Source organism: Bidens hawaiensis, unplaced genomic scaffold (assembly GCF_021521415.1).
Source record: "Bidens hawaiensis isolate Kalapana, Puna unplaced genomic scaffold, B.hawaiensis_p1.1 tig00009541_1, whole genome shotgun sequence".
NCBI lineage: Eukaryota > Viridiplantae > Streptophyta > Magnoliopsida > Asterales > Asteraceae > Bidens > Bidens hawaiensis.
The window spans coordinates 597,435-618,951 of NW_027491709.1; the positions used below are offsets into that span (position 1 = coordinate 597,435).

The 21,517-nt window shown below is 35.8% G+C and overlaps 2 protein-coding genes and 2 pseudogenes across 3 annotated transcripts; all 4 read left to right on the forward strand.

The window, feature by feature from the left end:
- The first annotated feature begins 609 nt into the window (after positions 1-609).
- LOC143532753 (phenylacetaldehyde reductase-like) lies at positions 610-2,950 on the forward strand (annotated as a pseudogene). The gene is made up of 5 exons (XR_013135238.1): positions 610-730; positions 1,559-1,920; positions 1,983-2,148; positions 2,232-2,417; positions 2,490-2,950. The product of XR_013135238.1 is annotated as a phenylacetaldehyde reductase-like (transcript).
- A 98-nt stretch (positions 2,951-3,048) lies between these two features.
- On the forward strand, positions 3,049-4,940 carry LOC143532747 (phenylacetaldehyde reductase-like). The gene is made up of 5 exons (XM_077027710.1): positions 3,049-3,349; positions 3,804-4,168; positions 4,233-4,398; positions 4,478-4,664; positions 4,739-4,940. The coding sequence occupies exons 1-5, from the start codon at positions 3,175-3,177 to the stop codon at positions 4,884-4,886; spliced, it is 1,041 nt and encodes a 346-aa protein (XP_076883825.1). The 5' UTR covers positions 3,049-3,174; the 3' UTR covers positions 4,887-4,940.
- A 1,335-nt stretch (positions 4,941-6,275) lies between these two features.
- On the forward strand, positions 6,276-8,331 carry LOC143532750 (phenylacetaldehyde reductase-like). Its single transcript, XM_077027713.1, has 6 exons — positions 6,276-6,398; positions 7,073-7,242; positions 7,316-7,507; positions 7,574-7,739; positions 7,829-8,015; positions 8,116-8,331. Exons 1-6 carry the CDS (start codon positions 6,281-6,283, stop codon positions 8,261-8,263), a joined length of 981 nt encoding a protein of 326 aa, XP_076883828.1. The 5' UTR covers positions 6,276-6,280; the 3' UTR covers positions 8,264-8,331.
- Positions 8,332-17,946: 9,615 nt separating this feature from the next.
- LOC143532706 (uncharacterized) lies at positions 17,947-18,696 on the forward strand (annotated as a pseudogene).
- The last annotated feature ends 2,821 nt before the right edge of the window (positions 18,697-21,517 follow it).

The following is a 21,517-nucleotide window of genomic DNA, read 5'->3' on the forward strand; positions in this document are numbered from 1 at the left end:
CACCATCAACTGATTCCGACGATGGTTCTAGGGTTCCGACGACCTCAATAATTGGGGCTTTTACTAGAAAAAGGTTCCTAAAGGTACGATACAACGTTACCTATGTTTGGGACAAAATTATTGAGTTTTCGGGAAAAATGAGTGTTTTCCGGCTAAAAACGTTTTTCCGGGACGTTGGAATTCTGTTAATAGCATACTGTCATGAGTAAATACATTAAAAGTTGGGACCGTCAGTAGCCAATTCGTTAGTTGGGGTCGGCAGTGACCAAAAGACGATAGTTGGGACCAATAAAAACCATTTTTTCTTATTCTTATATTGTGTTGTGTGTGGTGTATATATATGTGTATATCTATTGTGTTACAACATCATTACACCCTTAAAACAAATATTTATCATTTGCTCATTGGGTGTCACATGACACAAAACGCTCCATTTTATAGTTCCACCCACGTAGCCTAATTAGTTGGTGTATGCATCATACTTTATTTGGAAAAGACATAAAAATACACAAAAATAGAAATAACATAATAATATTATTATTATAAACCATGTTTTCAATCAAACAAATACTACATACCACTACAAACTCCAACACTGTTGCAGAAAATATGAGTGGAGGAGAAGGAAAGGTGGTTTGTGTAACAGGTGCTTCTGGGTTCATAGCTTCATGGCTTGTTAAACTCTTGCTTGATCATGGCTATACTGTTCATGCTACTGTCCGATCTCTCGGTAACTCTATCACTCTTTTTTAATTATGACTTTTGATCTGTTTTCATATCCAAGCTCTTCCCAAATCACTAGTGATTTTATTTTAGTTCAAATCAGAACTTTTCATCCATAATTTGAGTTTGAGACTAAAAGAGGGTATTAATTATTTGGCTTTTAGTTCAAATCTACTGATTCCTTGATATTAGTTGCTTAAAAGTCATTATAACAGCAGTGAACATTGTTGAAAAAATGTTACACATGAAGGATTCTGATACTAAATTATATAACATGTTCAAGAAAATGGGCCGTCTCAATCTTTTTAAGGGCTCAAAGCGCATATTAAATCGGGGCGCTTTTTATAAGAAAAATCGATTTCGACCCTGTGACTCCCATGTCATCTATGCGTATGTGTAGATAAAGACCAAAATTATCCACGTTTAATTTGTTACTTTTAAGAATTTGGCAACTCTAGAGAACTGAGGGCCTAAAGTGATCGCTTTATTTCACTCCCTCTTGAGCCACGCCTGGAAGAACATTGTTGACTTGAAAAGCAACAATTTTGACCTCAAAAGTGAAGGTTTTTTCTTCCAGATTATAGTGAGATAGAATCAAGTACCGGAAAAGAAAACGGGGTTGGATTGAGTCAAAACAGATTCTGGTCAAATTAAGCTCAGGTCAAAATAGGTTGATTGAAATGGGTTGGTAACAGGCATCTTAAAAAGTAACAACTTTATTGGACCACAAATTGACCCATAGTAGAAATTTAATCGACTTGAATGAACGCATAATCAGAATTTTTACCCAAATAACCGGTTATTTTTATTTACTCTCTTTTAAAACATGTAACAGATGATCCGAAAAAGATAGAACATCTACTCGCTCTTGATGGAGCTAAGGAAAGACTATTTTTATTTGAAGCTAACTTAACTGAAGACGGATCTTTTGATTCTGCAATTAACGGCTGCGTTTCTCTCTTTCACACAGCATCTCCTGTTCTGTTTTCAGTTAATGACCCACAGGCGCAATTGATCGATCCTGCAGTAAAGGGGACACTTAATGTTCTTAAATCAACTGCAAAAGTTCAATCTCTCAAGAGGGTGGTCTTGACTTCTTCACTGGCTGCAGTTATGTTTGGGTCAACACTTCCACAACATGGTGATGTGTTGGATGAAACCTGGTTTTCAGATCCGGTTATTTGTGAGCAAAGAAAGGTATGATTCATTTCAATCAGCTACAAATGTTGTCACTAATCAAATAATTGTATCTTTTCCAGTTATGGTATTGTCTTTCAAAGACTCTGGCTGAGGATGCTGCTGTTAAGTTTGCAAAAGATAATGGTTTGGAGTTGGTGGTTATAAATCCTGGATGCGTAGTCGGTCCCATCCTACAACCAACTCTCAACCTTACTTCTGAGGGCATGTTGAGCTTGTTAAAAGACGGTAATTGTTGATTAGAATTAATTAATGTTCATATGCATGAATCGAGTTTATGTTGTTTAAGATGTTAATTTTTATACATCCAGGAAAAGAATTGTTTCCGGATGGAATTTATACACTTGTTGATGTTAGAGATGTTGCCGCTGCACATATTTAGCTTTTGAGAACCCGGAAGCTAATGGTAGATACTGCATGGTTGGCAAAGTGGCTCGATATTTGGAGATTATGAAGATTGTGGACAAATTGTACCCTAGTCTTGGTCATTCTGAAAGGTAACAAACAAGATTGCATTATTCCATGTGGAAATTTGCAACTCAAAATCCGGATTACTTATTTGTTGATAGGTGTAAAGATGGTGAGTGTGTTGAATCCCTACCTTACGATGTATCAAGGGTAAAAGCGGAAAGACTAGGTGTTAAGTTTACTCCATTGGAGGTAAGCATCAAGGATACTATTGAAAGCCTCAAGGAGAAGAACTTACTAAGCGTTTAGAACGCCTGTTGAAGTGCATGCATGGATTTGTTTGAAGACAATAATGGGTACGATTCGATTGTGGTCAAATGAGTAAAGTTTGTTGTGCTGTTTGTATAAAGACCAAGTTCTTTTTGAGCTTCAAGAACAATTTACTGAGCTTCTAATGGATTTTCATGAGTTTGTTTGGCCGTTATTCTCGAAAAACTGGTTGTATATATCCGAAGAAGATGGAGAATCCATATAGAGTTTTGTGAAGTTTTTTAAAATTTGGGAGAGAATTTTATAAATAAATAAGATTTTTGATTGTGCAGTAAATAGAATAAATAAGAATTTTTTTTTAAGAAGTAGCTGGCCAAAACTCAATCCAAAATTCGAGGGGGGGGGGGGGGGGGGGGGTTTCCAGCGTTTAAAACGTGCAAGTCACAACGCCCACTATGGTGGGTCTTATAATTGAGTACATATTAAATGATTGGACCCAACAATGCCCATACACATCCCAATTTATATGACCCATGGCTTTTGTTTTTTTATTGAATTATGGAAACATAACAAACAATGTCTCTCACAAACAACTTCTTCCATGTATTAACTTCCAAGTCCAAGTTTCTGATAATGTGTAGAGAAGGGAAGGCAGTTTGTGTTACAGGAGCTTCCGGATACGTAGCTTCATGGCTCGTTAAGCTCTTGCTCGATCGTGGCTACATCGTTCATGCTACCGTCCGGTTACTCTGTCAGTCTAGACTCTCCTTTCAACCTTCTTTAATATCCAAATTGTTCAAAAGTTACCGTTTTATTCTCTTTATTATCTCAACTCTGGTCTCTTCAATTTATGAGTTGGTTGTACAATTTTTTATAACAGCAGTGAACAAAATTTTAAAATGTATATCTTAGATCCTATATATTATTTTAGTTTTAAATACAAGGGCATTTTGGTCATTTATCAAAAATAATCGAAGTTATTATCCATCCAATTTAAGGACCAACGGTGTTGCCTTTATATATTCGAACTATTGGTCTAAACTCTAAAGGTGTATTTTTATAAGTTGGAGACCAAAACCAAAATCAATATATACGAAGAAACCATCCCTCATTTTTATGATCAACATAACTTCTGTATTTACTTCTTTTTGTTTACTTTCTTTGGAATATGTTGCATTTCTATTTTCTTTTTAAATATGTTGCAGGTGATCCAAGCAAGACAGAACACCTACTTGCTCTTGATGGAGCTAAAGAAAGACTATCTTTATATGAAGCTAACTTAAGTGTAGATGGATCTTTTGATTCGGCAGTTAATGGCTGCGTTTGTGTCTTTCATACAGCATCCCCTGTGATTCTAACTTCGGTTGATGATCCACAGGCACAATTAATATATCCTGCAGTTAAGGGGACACTTAATGTTCTCAAATCAGCTGCAAAAGTTCAATCTATCAAGAAAGTAGTCTTGACTTCTTCAATGGCTGCGGTAGTTTTCGGGTCAACGCTTCCAGTGCATGGTGATGTGATTGATGAAACCTGGTTTTTGGATCCGGATATTTGTGACAAAAGAAAGGTATAGATTTTGTTTAAATCACCTACAAAATGTTGTAACTAATAAAAGATTGTGTCTATTTTAGATGTGGTATTCTCTTTCAAAGACCCTGGCTGAGGATGCTGCTGTTAACTTTGCAAAGGATAATGGTTTGGATTTGGTGGTTATAAATCCCGGATATGTGATCGGTCCCATCTTACAACCAACTCTCAACCATACTTCTGACGGCATTTTGAGAATGTTAAAAGACGGTAATGGTTGATTACGTCTAATGTTCATATGCATGAATCGAGCTAATGTTGTATAAGATGTTAATGTTTATATATCTAGGAAAAGACTTGTTTCCGGGTGCGATGTATCTACTTGTTGATGTGAGAGATGTTGCTGTTGCACATATATTAGCTTTTGAGAACCCGGGAGCTAAAGGTAGATACTGCATGGTTGGCAAAGCAGCTCCGCATTTGGAGATTATGAATATTGTAAATAAACTATACCCTAGTCTTGGTCATTCTAAAAGGTAATACAAATAACATTTTATTATTCCAAGTGGCAGTATGCAACTCAAAATCCGGATTACTTATTTGTTGATAGGCGTAAAGATGGCGAGTTTGTTGAACCTCTACCTTACTATGTATCAAGGGCCAAAGCGGAAAGTCTAGGCGTTAAGTTTACTCCATTGGAAGTAAGCATCAAGGATATTGTTGAAAGCCTCAAGGAGAAGAACTTACTAAGCTTTTAGAACACCTGATGAAATGCATACATGGGTTTGTTAGGAGACAATAATGTGTTCGATTCGATTATGGTCAAATGAGTAAAGTTTGTTGTACTGTCTGTATAAATACCAAGTTCTTTGTGACTTCAAGAACAATATACTGAGCTTCAAAATGATGTTCATGAATTTGTTTGAAAGCAATGGTTCTAATTAGATTCATTGTTTATATCTAATATTATGACATTGGAATTATTGATAGTGTTTGATGCATAATAATGAAAACATAGTCCATGTACACCTTCATATACATAAAGTTTTCATCATTTTGTGACCAATTTTTAACCCATCCATAGCTTTAGAACTCTATCCCGACAACCTGACACAACTTGCTCGCCATCTGGATTCCAAACTACAGCAAAAACCTTGGAAAAAATGATAATAATCACTATCTTGTTAAATAACAATTCATCTTGTTACTTAAATTTACAAGTTACTAGAATGAAATGTAGATGAAGAGAAAACAAGAACAAATTGTGCAGCATTGTTAATTCAGACAACAACAGGTATCAGAGCATCAAGTAGCTCTTAAAGAAATATAGATGAAGATAAAACAAGAATGTTGAAACTAACTATATTGATCTGATGAATATGTTCTTGACGCTAGATCAACCATACATGCACTGCGAATTATTGTGATAGTTAGGTTTGCAATGGTTTTTGACTAATAGATTAACACGTAACTTTGGTAGTTAAAAATTATATGTTAATGAAATAAATTATTAGAAAGGAAAATAAGTTTCTTGATTTGCTATTCCATGAGCGAACTCAAATTCCGCTTCTCTAACGAGTGAGTACCTAAAAATTCACACATAATTACCCCCCCCCCTAAATAATATATATATATATATATATATATATATATATATATATATATATATATATATATATATAAATTCCTAAACCACCAAAAAATAATTGCATGTCTAGAAATAAGGATATGAGATCTCATTTTTAGTCCTTTTTCTTCTTTTTTGCAAGCATGAATGCATAGGTTTGTATTGTTGTTACTTTCATTAAAATAGGCAAGATATTTGTAGGTTAGTACAATAAAACAAATCTAAAAGATGATCTAACATTCTATTGACAAGAAAAATAAAAATTTATTCTAACAATTCCTAGACGATACCACAATCCAAACACCAAAAAGAAGACATATATGCCATAATAAAATGAACATGTGGAATCAGTAGAATGAAGGTATGGCAGACATGCACCACCCAAAATCAGAACAGAACAATCAAAATCACGAGTGTTTGCATGCATTCTAGTCAAAATCATAACAGAAAAATATCATTCAATCTTTTTGCATATTTATTACCACCAAACAACTTACCTTACCAACTCTTAATTGTTTGAGACAGATGGGTGGAGAAGGGAAGGTGGTTTGCGTTACCGGAGCTTCAGGGTACATAGCTTCGTGGCTCGTTAAACTCTTGCTTGATCGTGGCTACACCGTTCATGCTACCGTTCGGTCACTTGGTCAGTCTCTACCTCTTTTATTTTTTGTGCAATTTATGATAACAGCAGTGAACAATGTTTAAAAATTGTTAAAGATGAAGGATATGTTGCTAAATTTCTGGCATGTTCAACAAGGTTGTTGACTTAAAAAGTAATGAGTTAATGACTTTGACCTCAATATATAGTCAAGGTTTATTTTCTTCCATTTTCTAGTCCTTGAATAAACTCATGCAAAGCTGGTTAGGTAATATGTCAAAACGGATTCTGATTAAATCGAGCTCATTATAAAAGTATTAATTTTGTTGGACTCAAATTGATCCATAGTAGAATTTTAATAGAGGCAAAGGAGATTTAAAACATTTATTTACCCAAATCAACTCATTTCTTGATAAATGAATTGATATGTGTTATGTGTAGTTATTTGCTACCTTGTAAGTTCTAGAGTTAATTGCACGGATGGTCCGGTGATGGTGGTGACTAGTGCTAATTTTTTATACTATAACAACCAAAGTTATCGTCCATTCAATTTAGGAACTAGTGGTGTTACGTTTATTCATACGGATGGTCTAAAAGTATAATTTTTCAACTTATGAATCAAAACCAAAATCAGTGCATTCAATAAGAACTATCCATTTGAGTTTAACCCAACTTCTATATCCGATTTCATTTTGTTTCTCGTATGAGATATATTACAGATGATCCAAACAAGACAGAACATCTACTTGCTCTTGATGGAGCTAAGGAAAGACTACTTTTATTTGAAGCTAACTTAACTGTAGACGGCTCTTTTGACGCTGCAGTTAATGGTTGCGTTTGTGTCTTTCACACAGCATCTCCGGTTCTACATCCAGTTCATGATCCTCAGGTCAACCTTCCATTCCTTTTCTCTTAATTATTCGCAGAAATATAAGTTTTCTTTTATAATTATTTTCCATCAGGCACAACTGATAGATCCTGCAGTTAAGGGGACACTTAATGTTCTTAAATCAGCTGCAAAAGTTCAATCTCTCAAGAAAGTGGTGTTGACTTCTTCAATGGCTACAATTATGTATGGTGTCAAACTTCCGGAGTCTGATGGTGTAGTGGATGAAACTTGGTTTTCAGATCCATTAGTTTGTGAGCAGACAAAGGTACAAATTCATTTCAAATCAGCTACAAAATGTCGTAATTAATCGAACATTTTGTGTTGTTTTCAGTTGTGGTATCATGTTTCAAAGATCCTGGCTGAGGATGCTGCTGTTACGTTTGCAAAAGATAACGGTTTGGATTTGGTGGTTATAAATCCCGGATATGTGATCGGTCCCATCTTACAACCAACTCTCAACCTTACTTCTGAGGGCATGTTGAGCTTGTTAAAAGACGGTAAAAGTTGATTACGACTAACGTTCATATACGTTCATATGAATGAATCGAGTTAATGCTGTATAAGATGTTTATGTTTATATATCTAGGAAAAGACTTGTTTCCGGATAGGATGTATATACTTGTTGATGTGAGAGATGTTGCTGCCGCACATGTATTAGCTTTTGAGAAACCGGAAGCTAATGGTAGATACTGCATGGTTGGCAAAGTGGCTCGGCATTTGGAGATCATGAAGATTGTAGATAAACTATACCCTAGTCTTGGTCATTATAAAAGGTAACACACACAACATGATTACATGATCATAAGATTTTATTATTAGGTGGTAATATGGAAATAAAATTTTGAGAAAATTTGTTTCTTTGAATGTTGGTAGGTATAAAGACGGCGAGTGTGTTCAACCTCTACCTTACGATGTATCAAGGGCAAAAGCGGAAAGTCTAGGCGTTAAGTTTACACCATTGGAGATAAGCATCAAGGATATTGCTGAAAGCCTCAAGGAGAAGAACTTACTAAGCTGCTAGAATGGGTTTGGTTCGGTTATGGTGAAATGTTTAAACTTGTTTAATGTGTCGTTTACGTTTATTATTGAACTTTTTTTTAATATTCTAAGTTCTTTCTAAGGTTCTTCCAAATGATGTTTAAGAGTTTCGTTTGAAACCAAGAGTTTAGATTCAAATGGAAACATGCTGAAGAAACACAAATCCACCCCTCAGGTCTAACAGGTTAGTCCGAGGGTAATGGTTAAGTATTCCCACGATGGGTTATAAAACCTTCTTGGCGCAGATGAGTATTCCCTGCAAAACAGAACACCGTGAGCTCGTTACGAGGAATTGGGGGATTCTCTCGTAACCACCCTCCGACGTGATAATCAGTACTTGATCATACAAATAGAAAGTATTGAGAGAGTTGTAATATTGGATCGTGTATCCTTTACCGTTTGAAGATGCATTGGTATTTATAGCCGGAGGAGAAAGAGAATATGGGCCAACCACTTTGTCAGACTTTCCACCAATTATATTCTCCACCCGTGCAGTCGTGGAGGTTTGTGGAAGTTGGTGGACATCATGGCCTTTTGACATTGACGTGTTGTACTATTTTCGTACCGCCCTGTATGTGTTGTCCAATCCTCATTGGTTGGGTGGTATTCCTAATATAAATTCTTCTTTTTTGTCCCATGCTGATGGGAATATTTGCGCTATGGTCTTGGTGCCATGCAACCAGTTTAGCGCGCAGTCTGTCCGCTTCTATTAGGCTATGGTTAGGGCGTCAAGTCTTTCGCCTAGCGCATGATTTATCCCCTTTTATCATGTGTTATATTTAATTTGGTGGTGGGTTTAGTACCCCTACCTCCAATTGAGAATTGTAAAGTAGTTGATGCATAATAGTGAAAAAGTCAATGGTTCATGTCACCTGCATATAAATTTATAAAAAAAAATAGAAGCTTCACTTTTTAACCCATCCATAGCTTGAGAGTTGAGACCTCTATCCAGGCCGCCCGATGCAACGTTCTCGCCATCTGGACTTCAATCCACAGCAAAAACCTTAACAGCTGGTAAAAAAAATAAATGATAAAAATCACCCCTTAGTTGAAATGACATTCATTCTTGTTAACATTTATCTATAACTAAAATTACAGGAAAACATATATATATATATATATATATATATATATATAACATATATAAATTAATTTATAATAAATAAACTGAGCTAACTTGAGGTTAAAAAAGTACTGACTGTTGGGGTATTTTTTTGTCCATGAAAAAGCCAACAATCTTAACCTTCATGGGTTCTATTATTATTATTATTATTATTATTATTATTAAGTAATATGAAAAAAAAAAGGTATTTTGGGTCAGATTGTTTCACAATCACAATTGTGATTTTTGGTTTGGGCCTCGTTGACCACAAGCCTTTTACGTGGGCAAGACTCAACAAACAAATAAGATAGAAAAGGGTTTTAATTATTGGGGTGTACATCATTACTGCCGAAACACATACACACATACGAATATATATTAAAACCTATTTGGAGTGTTCCTCTTCTGTCTTGTCGTATCAAGATTTTACGAAGAGAAGTTTTTTGTGCTCCAAGATTTTGGTGTTTCGTGAAGATAAGAGACGTGCCAGAGATCGATTCGTTCTCTCGTTGGTGATACCTCTTACTCGTATTCTTTTGTAGTTTGGTTCCATATACTTGATGTTAGTTTGTACTAAGTATATGATGATTTATGTATGCCTCTAGTTTTATCTAGAGAAGAACTTTTGTATTGCTCATTATTGGTGATAGTGGATTTGAAGCGGCTTTAGTAGTCCCGTGGTTTTTACTCTCGCCTTGAGAGGTTTTCCACGCTAAAATTTATTGTGTCACATTTACTTTTAAATTACCCTATTTGTTTGCATCCTCATTGGTTTATTCGGGTCGGGAAAAAGTTTAGCCAAACGAAGATTAATTCCGCACTTTTAGTTTACCGTTCGTGGCTAGGTGGTCGTTTTTCCCAACAGAGTGGTATCAGAGCTTCGGCTCTTGTTCTTGGGTTAAGACTTGTTTGAACGATGGAAGCTAATACGGGTAGGATGGTGAGTTTGAATGGTTCTAATTATCATGTTTGGAAAGGCAATATGGAAGACCTTCTTTATGTGAAGGATTATTATTTGCCTGTTTTTAATACCGATAAACCTGAAGATAAAACTGATGAAGAATGGAATATTTTGCATCGGAAGGTTTGTGGGTATATTCGGCAATGGGTTGATGATAATGTTTTGAATCATATTAGCGGGGAGAGTCATGCGCGTACTTTATGGATCAAGCTTGAAGAGTTGTATGCTCGGAAGACCGGGAACAATAAGCTATTCTTGATTAAACAGTTGATAAACTTGAAATACCGTGATGGAACTCCTATTACTGATCATCTGAATGTTTTTCAGGGTGTTATTAATCAGCTTGCAGGTATGGGTATTAAGTTTGAAGACGAGATACAAGGTTTATGGCTTCTTGGTACTTTACCGGATTCTTGGGAGACTTTTAGGACATCGTTGTCCAACTCCGCAGCTAACGGTATTATTACTATGGAATTGGCTAAAGGTTATATTATAAATGAAGAGATGAGAAGAAAGTCACAAGGTTCCTCTTCACAATCAGATGCTTTAGTTACCGAAAGTAGGGGGAGAAGCCATAGTAGAGGTCCGAGTAATAGAGCAAAGCACCGCAGTAAGTCCAAAGGGAAGTTTGAAGAATATGAGTGTCATCATTGTGGTAGAAAAGGGCACACAATAAAATATTGCAGGCAACTGAAAAAGGAGAACAAGAAGGCTAATTGCAACATTAAAAAGAACAACTACAAGAAAGATGACGGTGATGAAGGTATTTCTGAAACTAACACTGCCACCGAAGAGTTTTATATTTGTTGTGATTATGATAGTGTGAACATTGCACGTGATGATTCGAGTTGGATTGTTGACAGTGGTGCTACTTGTCATGTGACATCACAAAGGGATTTTTATTCGTCTTATACTCCTGGTGATTTTGGGAATGTCAAGATGGGTAATAATGGGCTATCAAAGATCGTTGGTGTTGGGGATGTTTGTTTGAAGTTTGATACTGGGATGGATTTGGTTTTACACAATGTGAAACATGTTATGGATATTAGACTTAATTTGATCTCTGCGGGCACATTAGATGATGATGGTTTCCACAGTACCTTTGGTGGTGGAATTTGGAAACTCACTCGTGGTTGTTGATCGTGGCAAGAGGTAAAAGAACTTCAAAGTTGTACATGGCACATCCAAAGATTTCCAGAGACTTGGTTAATTTATTGACGAATTCTGATGCGACTGATATGTGGCATAAGAGACTTGCTCACATGAGTGAAAAGGGGATGTCTATTTTATTGAAGAAAGATGCCTTGTCCGGTGTGAAAAATGTTCACCTGAAGAAGTGTTCTCATTGTATGAATGGTAAGCAAAAGAGAGTTTCTTTTCATAGTCATCCGCCTCATAGGAAAGAAAGTATACTTGACTTGGTGCATTCAGACGTATGTGGTCCTATGAAGACTAGAACACTTGGGGGCTGCTTATATTTTGTCACATTTATAGACGATCATTCGAGGAAGGTATGGGTTTATACTTTGAAGTCTAAAGATCAAGTATTTGATGTGTTTAAGCAGTTTCATGCCCTAGTTGAGAGACAGACTGGGAAGAAGCTTAAGTGTGTTCATACAGATAATGGAGGTGAATACATTGGTCCTTTTAATGCTTATTGTAGAGAGATGGGTATTCGACACCAAAGGCCACCTCCAAAGACACCACAGTTGAATGGTTTAGCAGAACGGATGAACAGAAGCTTGGTTGAAAGGTTTAAGTGTTTGCTCTCACATGCAGGGTTGCCTAATTCCTTTTGGGGAGAAGCTTTACATACAGCGGTACATGTTATTAATCTTACTCCTTGTATTCCTTTGCATAATGATGTTCCAGACAGGGTTTGGAGTGGCAAAGATGTTTCGTATTGTCATTTGCGGGTCTTTGGATGCAAAGCATTTGTGTATATCCCCAAAGATGAAAGATCAAAGCTTGATGTGAAGTCAAGACAGTGTATATTCCTTGGTTATGGGCAAGATGAGTTTGGATACAGGCTATATGATCCGGTTTCAAAGAAGCTTGTTAGAAGTCTTGATGTTGAGTTTGTGGAAGATGAGAGTTTGAAAGATATTGAGAAGACACAGGTAGTTCCTCAGTATAATGATGATCTCATTGATTTGGACCCTATTCCTACTCAGCGTTCTGAGCCACATCACGAAGATGGTATTCAAAATGACGAACAACATGGTACCGATAATCTTGATAATCAAAAGCAGGTGGATTTGGATGAGGATATTCATCCCGAGTTACCAGTAGATATGCATGCATTTGTCTCACTCAGGCGGTCTTCGAGAGACCGTCAACCTTCGACTCGTTATTCGACTGATGAGTATGTCTTACTCACTGATGGGGGAGAGCCCGAGTATTATAAAGAGGCCATGGAACATAAGCATAAAAGAGAGTGGTTTGAAGTCATGCAAGATGAGATGAATTCCTTGTATGAGAACAATACCTTTGAGTTAGTGAAGTTTCCTAAGGGTAAAAGAGCTTTGAAGAACAAGTGGGTCTACAAGTTGAAGTCTGAAGAACATACCTCACGACCTAGGTACAAGGCAAGATTGGTTGTCAAAGGGTTCAGTCAAAGAGGGGGTATTGATTTTGATGAGATTTTTCTCCAGTAGTGAAGATGAGTTCCATCAGGGTGATCCTTGGTTTAGTTGCTAGTCTTGATCTTGAGGTTGAGCAAATGGATGTCAAGACAACATTCCTTCATGGTGATCTGGATAAAGAAATCTATATGGAGCAACCTGAAGGTTTTCAGGTTAAAGGTAAAGAAGAATATGTTTGTAAACTTCATAAAAGTCTTTACGGCTTGAAGCAAGCACCGAGACAGTGGTACAAGAAATTTGAGTCAGTTATGGGGAAACAAGGCTACCGAAAGACTGTGTCTGATCACTGTGTTTTCTTTAAGAGGTTTGGTGATGATGATTTTATCATTTTATTGCTTTATGTTGATGATATGTTGATTGTTGGCAAGAATGCGGAAAGAATTGTCCAGCTGAAGAAAGAGTTAAGCAAGTCGTTTTCTATGAAAGACTTGGGGCCAGCTAAGTATATTCTTGGCATTCGGATTACTAGAGATAGAGCTTCAAAGAAGTTGCACATGTCACAAGAGCAATACATTGAAAAGGTGCTTAGCAGATTCAAGATGTCTAAATTAATGTGGTTAGTACACCTCTTACTCCTAACTTTAAGTTAACTGAAAAAGATTGCCATACTTCTGAGAAAGAGATTGAAGAGATGGATGGTGTTCCATATGCATCAGCGGTTGGAAGCTTGATGTATGCAATGGTATGTACACGGCCTGATATTGCCCATGCAGTAGGCGTTGTTAGTCGATTCTTGTCAAATCCAGGTAAGAAGCATTGGGAAGCAGTTAAGTGGATACCTAGATATTTACGAGGTACTTCCAAATTGGGTATAACATTTGGAAATGGGGAGCCGATGCTTGTTGGTTATACGGATTCTGATATGGCAGGAAATAAGGACAACATGAAATCCACGTCAGGATATTTGATGTTATTTGCAGGGGGGCCGTGTAATGGCAGTCAAGACTGCAAAAGTGTGTTGCTTTGTCTACTACCGAGGCAGAGTATATGGCAGCAACAGAAGCATGCAAAGAATTATTGTGGTTGAAAAGATTTATGCAAGAGCTTGGCTTTATGCAACAGCGCTACGTGGTTCTTTGTGATAATCAAAGTGCTATTCACCTTGCTAAGAATGCTATGTTTCATAAGAGAACAAAACATATTGATGTGAGGTATCATTGGATTAGAGATGTTATTGAAGACAAGTTGTTTGAACTTGATAAAGTTCACACCGATGATAATTGTTCCGATATGTTGACCAAAGCTTTGGCAAAGGAAAACCTGAAGATATGTTGCTCACTCGCCGGGATGCTGAGTTCTTTCTCATAGACAAAAAGGGAGAGATTTGTTGGGGTATTATTTTGCTCATGAGAAAGCCCAACAATCTTAACCTTAATGGTTCTATTATTATTATTATTATTATTAAGTAATAAGAAAAAAAAACAGAAAAAGGGTATTTTGGGTCAGATTGTTTCACAATCACAATTGTGATTTTTGGTTTGGGCCTCGTTGACCACAAGCCTTTTACGTGGGCAAGACTCAACAAACAAATAAGATAGAAAAGGGTTTTAATTATTGGGGTGTACATCATTACTGTCGAAACACATACACACATACGAATATTAAAACCTATTTGGAGTGTTCCTCTTCTGCCTTGCCGTATCAAGATTTTACGAAGAGAAGTTTTTTTGTGCTCCAAGATTTTGGTGTTTCGTGAAGATAAGAGACGTGCCAGAGATCGATTCGTTCTCTCGTTGGTGATACCTCTTACTCGTATTCTTTTGTAGTTTGGTTCCATATACTTGATGTTAGTTTGTACCAAGTATATGATGATTTGTGTATGCCTCTAGTTTTATCAAGAGAAGAACTTTTATATTGCTCATTATTGGTGATAGTGGATTTGAAGCGGCTCTAGTAGTCCCGTGGTTTTTTACTCTCGCCTTGAGAGGTTTTCCACGCTAAAATTTATTGTGTGTCTTTTACTTTTAAATTACCCTATTTGTTTGCATTCTCATTGGTTCATTCGGGTCGGGAAAAGTTTAGCCAAACGAAGATTAATTCCGCACTTTTAGTTTACCGTTCGTGACTAGGTGGTCGTTTTTCCCAACACTAACAAAGTAAGCTCAAGTTCAAAAAATAAAATTCTAAAATTGAGTGCCAAGTGTCAACTATAATAAATAAAGATCCACATATCAAAAACAATAATTTATGTTCTCGGACAAGCCCAAATATAATAACCTAATCGGCCATATATACCGTTTTCTGTTTCATTTTTTATAGCATCACATCACCAAACCTTCATCCCTAGCGACCACCAATACAAATAAATCAATCATTAATCATTAAACTATATATAGAATAAATTAAAATAAAATTGAGTGAAAATCAACTACTTTCTACCTATACTATTAAAACAAAATCATTTTTTTACATGTCATTCAAATACTAAGATACCAACCAATACTATTATCATTTATAAAAATATAACTTTAAATGTTGTATTAAATAAGGTTTTTAGATATTTATAATTTTAAAATTTTCATCATCATCATCATCGTACTCTGTATATCTCACCAATAGCAAAGCTATGGTAGGGTCTGAGGAGGGTAAGATGTAGACAGCCTTACCTCTACCATTTAAGAATAGAGAGGCTGTTTCCGGTGAAACTAACGGCTCGATAGTAGTTTTGCATCAAGCCTTGGACATAAGGCACATAACACCCAACCATCTAAACCCCGCCAATTGGTGCATGTACCTTTGTCTTTCGGCTATCAACGACACCACATGATGCCTGATTAACCTTTCGCCACTTTTAAGGTTATTTTCACGAGATTGGTAAAATAACGTCAAAATTAGTGCAATTTCACTTTTGCCCACCCGAGGGTAAAATTTTATTTATCATTATATATATCTTATGAATTAGTAATGTATATTATAATGTATGTGATGGTACATGTACATTTTAATCTTAAAATGAGAATGTAGAAAATAATATTAATTTATAAAAAATGAGAACGTAAAAAACAATACCAACTACAATTTCAATCTACATAACCAATTATTTATAATAACATAGAAAAAACCCTAAAAATTACAACAAAAGAATCAAAATAAAAAACAAAATAATACCAGCAAATACTTATAACAGCAAAAAAAAATCTAATAATAACAACAAAATGTAAATAAGCAAACACTTAAAACGTCTAATAATAAAAAATTAGCAAATACAAACAAAAAATAATAACAAACACCTATAAAAATGAACACAATGATAACAATAAATAGGTTCTCACTATTTTCATGTTAAGAATAAAATGTATTTGATCTTGTTTCTTATTATGTATATATTATATTTAACTTTTTTAATGTATTTTTTAGCTACAATTATATTACATGGGCTATATCCTAATAGCACTATAAATTGGTTGTGGCTCAATGGTAGAGCACTCACTTTACTAGTGAGAGGTAGAGGATTTAAACCTCGCTACCACCAATTTATATGGGAGATATGAGGGATGACCATGGCTTGCCATGGTTCGAGTCCTGATCTCACCCGGTTTTACCGGCTCCTCGCTGTCGTGCCATTTGGCGGACGTGGGGGTCGGGTTTTATCCGGTGAATCCCTCAATAGGTGGATCGTTAAGGGCTTCGTCCGTCCGGACTAGTGGCCAGCTCGGGCTACCTTTAACCAATAGAAACCACATACGAAATACCCGGCGTTACTTAATTGGTCGTTCAAAAAAAAATCCTGATAGCACTAGTAACCCATAGTGGTCTAGTACAATCTAGTGAACTTAAATAATATTTCATACGTGTACAAACAGCGACTGATGTTTAATCATCCCCCCAATCATTCTTTCCTCTCAATTAATCATCCTATTCCACAATCTTTTATGTCTTTCCAAACCCGTATGTACACCCACCACTACCAGTTCTAAAACGTGAAACACTAACATGATCACTGACTCAGACGCACCCGGCGCTGTCGCGAGAATTACATCCACTTTCTACCCCCGCGGCTTACTTCCTTCTCATTCCCATATCATATTACCTCGGCTATTTATCCGCTCAATCAAAGAACCCATCATATGATTATTATGATCACCCCACCCCCCACCTCAAACCGCGGACACCGACCACTACAAGTTCCAAACCCGTTGTGCTAACCCGGTTCAACCCGAACTCATTCGCCAAATAATAATGTAGAGGTAGGGTACCAAAAAGACCAAAATACCCTTAAGTACCACCCACGGGTCACAGAGATTGCTCTTATAAGCCACCCGCGGGACAAACGGATCACCCGCATATCAAGATAGAGGAGGAACGTCCTCATAATACGTGCGGAAGCATCCGGGCGTCCTCAAAAGTCGTCCGCGGGACAAGACATATGTCCGCATAAATAACTGGAGGACAGTGCCAGTAGGACAGCTGTCACCATTCAAATACTTTCTAGAAGAAAGGCTCATGATTCTTACTTGGGGAATACGTGACATACTAACCAATGAACAAAGGACACCTGGCCAGCTTGTTATAACCGTGCACATGGTCAAGGTGTGATCCATCATATCAGCTGGTGACACGTGTCCAGGTTATACCCATGCACATGGGACGTATAGCCCAACCTATCACAAGAAGACACGTGTCCAGCCGGTTATCAAAGATCTTCTAGAAGAGGACAGCTGCCCCCAATCATCTTCCATCATCCTTCGGCTATAAATACCTTATCAAACGGTGTGAGGTATTCATTCACTCACATATATTCTGACTACACTTAGTCTCTGTACTTCAGTATTTTCTTTATTACGAACGTTACTGATTCTCACGCCGGAGGGTGGTTACAGGAAGACCCCCCCCTCTTGTCCTTCTTGTAACGAGACTCACGGTGTTTGTTTTGCAGGTTCCGGTCACTGGACTTTAGGGAGCTTTACTCATATCGTGGTAGTAGTTATCGTATTGTACCCTGTGGACTCACTGGATCCATGACCCATACCCGGGGAGTGGATCCGTGTTTCTTCAAATACGTCTTCAACGGGTCCTCCCCATATCAAGATTTCCCACACGCCCATATTAAACCACTCTTACGCCACACACGAATAAAAGGTTGGGGCTCAACCAACCCCGTGTTCAAGAACCTAATCCATAAAACCCGACCCAAGACCATAATCGAAATAGGCACCTTCCTTGGTGCCTCAGCTATCCACATGGCCGAGTTGACTAGACAACTCGGCCTACAAACTCAAATACTATGCATAGATGATTTTCGAGGGTGGCCCGGCTTACCCGACCGGTTTAAAGATATCAAAATGATAAATGGTGACACTATGTTGTTGTACCAATTTATTCAAAATGTGGTTGCTATGAATGTGACCGAAACGGTTATGTTTTTACCGTTCACGAGTGGGTGGACTCTTGAGAAGTTGTGCGAGTGAGGCGTGTTTGGGGACTTGATCGAAGTTGACGCGGGCCATGATTTTCACTCGGCTTGGTCGGATATTAATCGGGCTTATAAGTTTCTTAGGCCTGGTGGGATTCTTTTCGGGCATGATTATTTTACGGTTGCGGATAATAGAGGTGTTAGACGAGCGGTAAATATGTTTGCCCGGGTTAATGGGTTTCGGGTCAAGGCGGATGGTCAACACTGGGTACTTGACCCGATTTAACATGTATCGCTTCATAATTTGTATGTATAATAATATACGTGTAATGTAAATGTAGTAAAGAAGTAAAGAGTTAAGGGTGATTTTTTTGCATAAGGTTACTCATGTTTGTAGTCAACTCTTTTTCCTTGAAAGTCAAAGTCAAATGTTTAATTTTCTTCTTATGTAACGTTTTGAGGACTAGTGCAGTCTTTTCAATAAAATTGGGAAAGTTAGAATATGAAAAGTTCAAAAGGAAGCATAAAGTAACATACTTTGGTCTTTGTATTATGGATCGAAATGAGACGTTTATCGAGTTGATTTTCTATTGTCGGGTTGTTTTTTGTCGGTCCATAGATCCAGCAGCAGTTTGTAAAATTAACCTCATAGAGATCATGAGATAATTTATTATATAAAATTTAAAATTTTTAGACTATAATTATGCTCAAACTCAAATTCAATTCGATTTTAATAAACCAAATAATGCAAAAATAAATAAATAAGTAAATAAATAAAATATATTATATGTGTATGCATAGTAAACAAAAAGTAATTTACATAAAACATATAATTTATATATTTAAATTAAATTTTAATATTCCCGTTGAGTTGATTAGAAAATTATAAAATTATAAATTTGATTCGGAAAGTAATCATGTTGTATTTATTTGGGAGCTTGTACATTACATGTGTAGATGGTACAAGTTGTGTTGAAACATATATGTTCTTCTTATTTAAATTGTTGCAACTTTTATTTAAACATGTTAAATAGAATATCTAATTTTAGCATGTGATTTTAAAAAAGATGACATTCACTCATTCCTTAAATAATGTGCAAAACCGCTATCAATCTCCATCATCTCTTTTCGATCCATCAACTTATTGCTCTTTCATATGTAATTTTATATGATTTTATGAAAGTGAACACGATTTTCATGTATAGATAACCCTAAAAAGAATTTAATGAAGGACGGTTGCTTCCCGATCTTTGTATGTGGGTGTGCCCCTGTACCAACTTGTCACTGATGTAATCTCATCTGCAATGTTATAAAAGTAGGTTTGTAAGGCCGAGTACTCCCTGAGTACTCGTTAAAAGGTATGTTGCTGAGACGAATTTCTTTAACTCCGCATGTTTATTAAGAATCGATTAAATGTGGTGAACTTCAGCCAGAATCACATCTAGCCGGTGAACTTGGACCGATTTTGTCTTAAAAAATAAAACATAATTTGTAGTTCTATAATATTAAAGAACAAATATCATATTTTTTTAATTAATGATTAGCAATTATTTATTATTCAAAAATGTATGTCTCTTATTTATATAGATATTCACCTATTTTGTTATAAATATTAGTAAACTTATGATATTTGACATATATATATCTAAAAATTAATTTTTTTATATTTACCATGTCCGAGTACTTCCCAAGTACTCCGAGTACACCAATTCTCCAGTTTGCCAACTAGGGCCCGACAAACGACTTTTGCAACCTTGCTCATTTGAAAATGAATGATCAAATAACAACTAATCTGATTTGTCAAAACAGATATTATGTGATTCGGGTGTTTCATGGGCTCACCAATAAATCACTAATAATTTATGGAAGGTTTATTGATGGTTTTGATTTTAGGTTCAGTTTAAGGTAGGTGGTAACGAAGAAGATGGCGTTAAAGGTTGGGGTCGGTGGTGTGAGGTGGTTTAACTGGTGATTATTGATTAGACTAATAGACTATATCATCAAAGGGGTTCACAACTCAAAAGGATGGGAGATTGTGTGGTTGTCGTGGAACCGAGAAGAGAATAGTAAGACCTGATTCGTTGTATTAGATAATCAATAACTACTAGAACTAACATATGTGTTACAACATGAATGTGATGTTAATTCAGTTAGTATCGATGTACTCGTTATAACAACTAAAAGATAAAAGTCAAAAAGTAAATTTCGAATATGTTAAATGGGTATTAACACATGCAATTTGTTGTTTTTTTATTATTTAGTCATTCTAACTTAATTTTCCTTTACCCCTCTATACAAGACAACTTATATTTGATAAAATTGATCCATAAAAGTACATCACGTGATCTCGAAGTCATCAATAATATTCAATTAATCACCATTTGATCCAAACAAACACATAGGAATTGTCAATCGATCAGTTTTTAACTTGTTCCTAACGAAAAGCCTTTTTTGTGTAATTATTGTTTTTGCATAGTTATGAAAAAAGATCTGGATTTGAGCGTAATTAGATTTTAATCTTGAGTTTAATTTGCATTTGCCTTGAGCGTCGATAGCGTACCTAATATACGATAAACGATTATTGTATAATAATCCTCCCCATATTTCTTATAGTGCATATGTAAAAAGATATAATTTTTGTTTTTAAAATGTTTTCACCATTTCAAAAAACTAGCAATCTTGTTAGAATAATCTTGAAGTTGCATTTTTTTTAACTATTGATATCCTTTCAGAACTTCAAAAAAGTAGAACTTCTAGGAACTCATAATAACCATACATTTTTTTTTAATTTTTTTCATATATTAACACTATTTGAGACTAGTTTTATCATATTTTATATATAAATTTTTTATTACATATATAAATCACAAGTTTATATATGTGTAAAATTTATGTAATATCAAATTTACATATATGTAAAAAAAATTGATATATGTAAAAACTAATTTTCATAATTCGGTATTATAGATATAAAATGTGATAAAACTACACTCAAATAACATTAACATATACAAAAAGATTAAAAAAACATTAGTTATTAAGAGTTCATTCAAGTTCTTAAATAATTTAAGAGTTATGTAAATTAAAATATTAAAAGAAGTAGAACTCATCGAAAAGTTAGGATATACTTTGTAACACCCCAACCCGGAGCAGGCTGACGTGTTACTATTACAGAT